Raw genomic sequence first — 6,518 nt, forward strand, 5'->3', positions numbered from 1 at the left:
GCTACTTATTATTTCCTCTACAACATTAGCCTATGCGAAATAATTAGCCTGGTCGTGATTCCTTTGTTGTTGTTAGACACATTAATAACAGGTAACCTTACAGGCAACGCAGGCCTACAGTAATGTAGCCTAATTCATACCAGCTAAAGCTTTTTGAATTTCAGAGAGAGAGAGAGAGAGAGAGAGAGAGAGAGAGAGAGAGAGAGAGAGAGCGGGGCTAGCTGGCTGGCCGGGCCGGGTGTCTGCGGTTCTGTCACGGTGAGGGGGGAGAGGAGCGGGTGGTGCTGCCGAAATCCCTCAGAAATGTTCGTTTTGGATCTCTTTCTTTGCTTACATACCTCCCTCACGCCCTCTCCCTCCCTCTCTCTAACTTTCTCATTCTTGTTATTTTTTTTCCCCTCAAGTTCTGAAACGAAGGATCAGAATACAGCCTACTTTCAAAACAGTATAGCACGGAGAGCTCCCTACGTTTGGCAGAGCCGGTCGCATTTCTCCTCACTGTTTCGGCCTTGGTGTTGTCCGGTATACAGTGACTCTGGGAAAGGGGGTGGGGGTGTAGGGGGATGTATTTTTTTTAATAATTTGAACGGAACTGGGCGAAAGAGAGAGAGAGAGAGAGAGAGAGAGAGAGAGAGAGAGAGAGAGAGAGAGAGAGAGAGAGAGAGAGAGAGAGCGCAGCCGCACGCCGTGAATTTTTTGGCTTTACCTCAGGTGCTTACCGCTTGTGTCAAAGAGCATAGGGGAAAGAGACCGTGTTGTGTTTTTATCCGGTTCCAGATTGCCCTTTTGTTTCTGCCTGTTACTGTAACAACAGTGCGTCCGTGGCCTCGCAGCATCACACACCGACTGACTAATCTCATTTGGATCCAATAAGTGTGTGTGTGTGTGTGTGTGTGTGAGAGAGAGAGAGAGAGAGAGAGAGAGAGAGAGGAGGGAGGGGGAGGATTGATCTGCCGCCGTTAAAATCTTGTTCTGTTTTTTCTCGGAGTGAGATCTCTGCTCGCTGACTCTCATGTAAGGGACCTCATCATTGCCAGCAAGCATTTACGGGAAGGAATCTTGACATTTTTTTTTAAAGAAACAGATGTACTACACATTTTATCCGGGAGAAAAGTGCAGCGAGCTTTCTGTTTTCCAGGGGTTTGTTTTTTCAGTTATGTTCGGGGCGAAAGAATCCACTGAGACACAGAAAGGCAGAACGGAGCAGGTTCTGAGGTCGGTCTGTCAGTGCCGTTAGGCGCACTATTTTCGCTGCACAGATTGACTTTGTTTCTGCAAACAAGATACATCCCCCTACTCGACTTCAAACTTCAAGATCGTCGGTACCTTTAGATTGTCATGACTTTGGATTTCAAGAGCTGATGGCTATTTGCAGACGATTCGTTTTTAAATAAGAACATATATATATTTTTTTAAAAGCTCGGATTGCATTTTTTTTTTTTTTTTTGCTTTCCCAAATTTTTGTGGATGATGTCATGTTCTTGTGATTGGACTGGTATTGTGTCGGAGCACGGCGAGGCAACCAGCGACTGAGAGCGGGGTTTCCGGGAATCAGGTGCGGGTGTGTGGCAGTCCCCTGTTGTCGCGGGTGCCTGCTGCATCCCCTCGCCGCGGTCTTTGATCTCTCACCCCCTCTTTCTCTCCTCTTTTCGCCCTACTCCGGTCATACTCTCCTGCGCTGGACCACTCCGGGCGCCCCATGCTGTGTCTCGGCCGGTTCAGGTCCCTGTCCCCTGGCCCTTGGACTCTTAAACATCTCCGGAAGGCATAGCCATGACCGACCCCAGCCTGCAGCACTCGGAGCCCGCAGAGCAGCCGTCCCTTCGCCGCTCTCCTCTCCACCTTGCCCAGGTGTCCTGCCTCCCACGGTCGGGACATTCACATCACAGGGAGTAGACCAGCTACGTTCCCGTCCCCGTCCCCCCACCCTCTCCCCTCCTTTCCTCCCCTCCCCTCCCCTCTTTACACCTAAACTGTCCCTGCCTTAACCGGCGATCATCTTTACATTTCGGATATTTCATTTTCTAAATGACCTGAAACGGTTCGGCAAATATAAGCTATTTGTTTTAAAAGAAGAAGTAACATAAAGTTTATTTTTGTACTAATTAAAGCAACAGTAAAAAAACAAATAACTGCACTTTATTCTCGGCGTCTGTTTGCAAAGACATCCTGACATCCAGTTTGACCCTCGAAACACCACGCGGATAACGTGCAGCGCTTCTGGAAGGAGAATCACCTGGAGGAAATTTTGTGGAAACTTATCTTGAGTCTTGCATAACCCCCCCTCCCCTCCCTTTCCGCACCTTTACCTCGGAATATCGCGCGCCCTGTGCCGCTGCCACATCCCGGGACGGAGGCTACAGGGAGACTGTCACCTCAGTACACCCCTCTCCGCCCCCGCGCGTTCGAGGGGCCTGGCGCTCACCGCTGATGCGCTCGGGAGTGTCCGCTGTCTCCGGGATCCCCCTGTCCAGTGGACGGATTACAAAGAGACGCCTCGTCTCCGGATCTTATAAACTGCTCCAGGATTCGATTCTCCCTCCGCGGCAGTGGGAACAGACTCGGGGTGAAATCGCGCCGTGGCCGTGGAAGCGATGCGGTCCATTCTCTCAACAGTGGCTTTCCTGTAAGTTGATTACCATCGCTCGCACTGGTTAAGACGGCAATGTCTACGCTGCCTCTTAACAAGGTTTCCTAACGGTGTCATGCAGTTGATCTACGCTAAATTTCGTATAAAAATGTGATATTTATCTGTAAGGACCAGTGTAAAGTAGAAATGATTCTGAAGATGCTGTGTGATCAGTAGTCTAAAGGTTATGGGCAGACATGTCTATGTCATACTGTAAGAAAGATGCTGATCATGACCTGGGGGATGTCACAGAAAAAAGATATTTTATTTTCAGGGATCCATCCACAAAGACTTAGATCCCACACTCGCACAACAAGTGTCTCACAGCAAACAAAGCTAAAGGACATTCTGGAAAGATATTAAGAATGCATCACACTCATTTGGCAACCATATTTGGTTGTGGCTGAACCCACTTCCGCTGGGGTCCAGAGTCAAGCGCTCTTAACCACTACTGCACTTCCGTTGTGTCGTTTCAATACAGGACGAAGGACTCAAGCTAACCTAGCGTTCGCATTTCTTGAATGTTTGTACCGAACACTGTGCGGTGCACAGTCAGCTGGAGCAGGGCTGAGCTCTTGTGCTGCATAGCCTCTGTACACAGACCTGTTGCATTGCGTTTCTGTCGTCAGGGGTCCCATCTAGCTCCAGGTGCTCACAGCATATCTGATGTACCTGCTTACATTTGAGTGGCATGCAGTCTGAGGGCTGACCACTGTCCAGCATTAGTGTTCGGTTAACTGGACCAACCAGGAGAGAGTACCTACAACAGGCCTGCCAGACTCTACTCCTGTGCTAGTACCGTTCTATTACCGTTCTAGTACTGTTCTACTACCTTTCTACTCCTGTTCTAGTACTGTTCCACTACTGTTCCACTCCTGTTCTAGTACTGTTCTACTACTGTTCTACTCCTATTCTAGTACCATTCTACAGCTGTTCCACTCCTGTTCTTGTACCATTCTACTACCGTTCTAAGCGTGTTCTAGTACCGTTCTACAACTGTTCCATTCTTGTTCTAGTACCATTGTACTCCTGTAGTGATGATGCCCAAGTTCTGCTGCCCTGATATCGCCCCAGCCACGCTGACCCAGGATTTGTCTCTTCCACCCTGCTTTACTGATACAGTAGTTCTGTAAATCTGCAGTGACTATCATTTTATTTTTGTCTTTCTCCCGCTCTCTTCCCCTCTCTCTTCTCTTCTCTCTCTTTCCTTCCCTCTTTCCCACTCTCCATTCCTCTGCCTCTCTTATTCTCTCTCCCTCTCTCCCCCACTCTTTCTTCTCTCTCTCTTCCTCCTGCCATGTCTCTGTCCTCTCTCACACATTCTCTCATTCTTTCCCCTCTCTCTCCCTCCTTACCCCTCTTCCCCCTCTCTCTCGCTTCTCTCTCTCCCTCCTTCCCTCTCTCCCTCCCTCTCTAGCTTCTCTCTCTCTCCCTCCTTCCCTCCCTCTCTTCCACTCTCTCGTACATCTGTCTTTGCTTTGCCCCAGATGTGAGCTGCTGGCAGTGCAGGGCAGTGTGCCGGAGTCAGCAGATGCGAGCTTTAGCCTAGCGTAGCATAGCGTAGGCAGCCCACACCAGACCCTGAAAGAGGAGCTTTTTGCTTCAGCTCACCGGTACAATTTTCCTCACCAAAGACGGTCATTGTCATCACCCTCGTCGTCGGCACCACTATCATCATCATTGTCGTCATTATGATCATTATCACCATCTTTGTCAACATCACAAAACCATCCAAGCCAGCAGCCACTCAGCCTGGTAACCTCTGCCTGTCTGTTGGCTGAAGCAGAGGGTTTTTCGGGGTTATGATACTTGGACAGCAGACCTCATGGGAAACCACGATGCTGCTGGAAGTCATCTTTAATGTGCAGCAGGCAGGTGATCTTCTCTCTAGACTAGGATGAAAAGCCAATGCCTCATTGCGGCAAGGGGGACACTGTGCTGTAGGAGAAGCTGTCTTACAGACGAGACACTTTGTTGTGGCCATTAAAGATCCCCTGGTGCTCATCTCAAAGAGTCATCAAGCCATTAACTGCCATCTTGTTCAAACTGGCGAGTGCCCCCCCCCCCCCCCTAGCAGTCAGCTGGTTGTACAGGCCCTTGCAATCCACCTTGATTGCTGTGGTCTTTGGTGTAACTGAGATACTCCCAGCTGGCCTTCCCGGTGAAGCACAAGTTAGAAATCATAACACCTTGAATTTTTCATCTTGGGGATTCCCTGCCGATTCTCCAGGACGGAGCTACACTGGTGCAGGGTGTGGTCAGGGGGCAGAGTGGAACAAACTCACCGCCCCTCACCCGCAACAGGGGAAGCAGCTGTGACAACAAAGTCATCTCTTGGATTACAGTGGCAGTCGCTGGAGGACTGCTGAATAATCAGAACTGTCACTTTCCAACCGCTTGGCAGACAGCGCAGCCAGCCGCAAATCTCACAAATCTCCCACCTGCTCTGCAGACCGAGCAGAGCAGCCTCAGCTGCTAGCCGACTGCTTTATGTAGATCAGCGGTTAGAACCGTGGATGCTGGACCTGATAGCTGTGGGCTACGGTAGAACAGTGGTTGGTGTTGAACTCTGGGCCCGATGGCTCTGATGGTTCTGGTTTGAACATTGGACTCAACCTAACCTGAGCTTGAACACTGCAACGAATGTCTGTCTAAGCAAGCATTTTTAGTCATGTAATAAGACTTATCTTATTCTTTTACTCTTTGCTGTGATGGAAATGTCTTTATTCCATTGGCAATATCTTTGTCTGGAAAGTAAGATACAAGTTTTAAATCTCAGTATGAATACTTAAATACTTGTTAAGATTTATAATTTTTTGGTTCTTGCAGTGAATGTATTTATGCCTCACTGCTGTCTCATTACAATCATTCAGGATGACAAGACACAGTAACTGACATAAAAACTTATTCCAGAATAGCTATCCGTAAACATGGTGCCGCTAGCCGTGTGATTACCACACCGACCAGAAAGGGAGCCACAACAGCCGTGAATGAAGTGACATTGCGCAGTTTCCAATGCCTCGCTGGTAGGCCAAGGTGAAGCCTCCCCTTGCAGGCTTTAGCGTGCATTGTTAATCCAGAACATTCCTCGATGTGTAACTTCTCTGCCGTTTCCTCTGCTGTCAGCGGGATTTTCAATTTGCAAGCGGAGTCCTGTTCAACAATCGCAATTATCTCCATACGGCCTGTTCTGTGAGCGCGGGGCGATTCCAGCCCCGTTCGCGGAGACAGCCCACGTTCCCTCTGCCGGCAGCAGAGTGGCGTAATGGTGGGTCCGTGCCTCTGAGGTCGGAGGGCTTTGGATTCCCAGGCGGGGTAATGCTTTTATGCAGACACCTATTTCATACAGCCAGCTGTGTACATGGATTCTCTATAAGCTGTGTAAGTTACTCCGGGTCGGGAGAGTGACTGCAAAATGCCTGAATTGTAATGTAACAGGGTAAGCATGTGAAAACACTTGCCTGCAACACTGTGAGAAATGTTATGTGGCTGGATATTGGCTTTGGACCCCGGCCCAGAATGCGTTTGGTAAGACGAGCACACAGTTGGTTAAACTGGTATGCAGTTGCTTAGACTCCGATGCGGTTTGTCAGACTGGTTTGCCGTTGGTTTGACTGGTTTGTAATTGGTTCTGTGTGTCGAATCCTGGGGTCCATGGTGAGTTCCCCACTCTTAATATGTGGCTGCATCCGTCACCATGACAGAGCGCTTGTTTTGGCGCTGACAGAAAGGGCTGGATACCCCAAAAGGAAGGTGGGCAGAGACAGGGAGTGTACCCCCCATCCCCAAACTCAGCTCACACGGGGGGCGATTTGCAGCTGTGTCCCGTTCACTCACACACTGTCTATCTCCTCTTCTTCTTAGAGGTTTCCAGGCATTGTGGGTTGTC

At 49.4% G+C, this 6,518-nt stretch overlaps 1 protein-coding gene across 1 annotated transcript in view; it reads left to right on the forward strand.

The window, feature by feature from the left end:
• Nucleotides 1–2,458: 2,458 nt before the first annotated feature.
• The window catches only part of fgf18a (fibroblast growth factor 18a), a 10,640-nt gene continuing 6,580 nt past the window's right edge, over nucleotides 2,459–6,518 (forward strand). Inside the window, exons 1-2 of the mRNA XM_061236013.1 lie at nucleotides 2,459–2,626; nucleotides 6,494–6,518. The exon at nucleotides 6,494–6,518 is cut by the window's right edge and continues 15 nt beyond it. Of these exons, the coding sequence (XP_061091997.1) occupies nucleotides 2,595–2,626; nucleotides 6,494–6,518 (57 nt within the window). The 5' untranslated portion in view covers nucleotides 2,459–2,594. The remainder of the gene's footprint in view (nucleotides 2,627–6,493) is intronic.

The sequence above is a fragment of the Conger conger genome, chromosome 3 (genome assembly GCF_963514075.1).
Source record: "Conger conger chromosome 3, fConCon1.1, whole genome shotgun sequence".
NCBI lineage: Eukaryota > Metazoa > Chordata > Actinopteri > Anguilliformes > Congridae > Conger > Conger conger.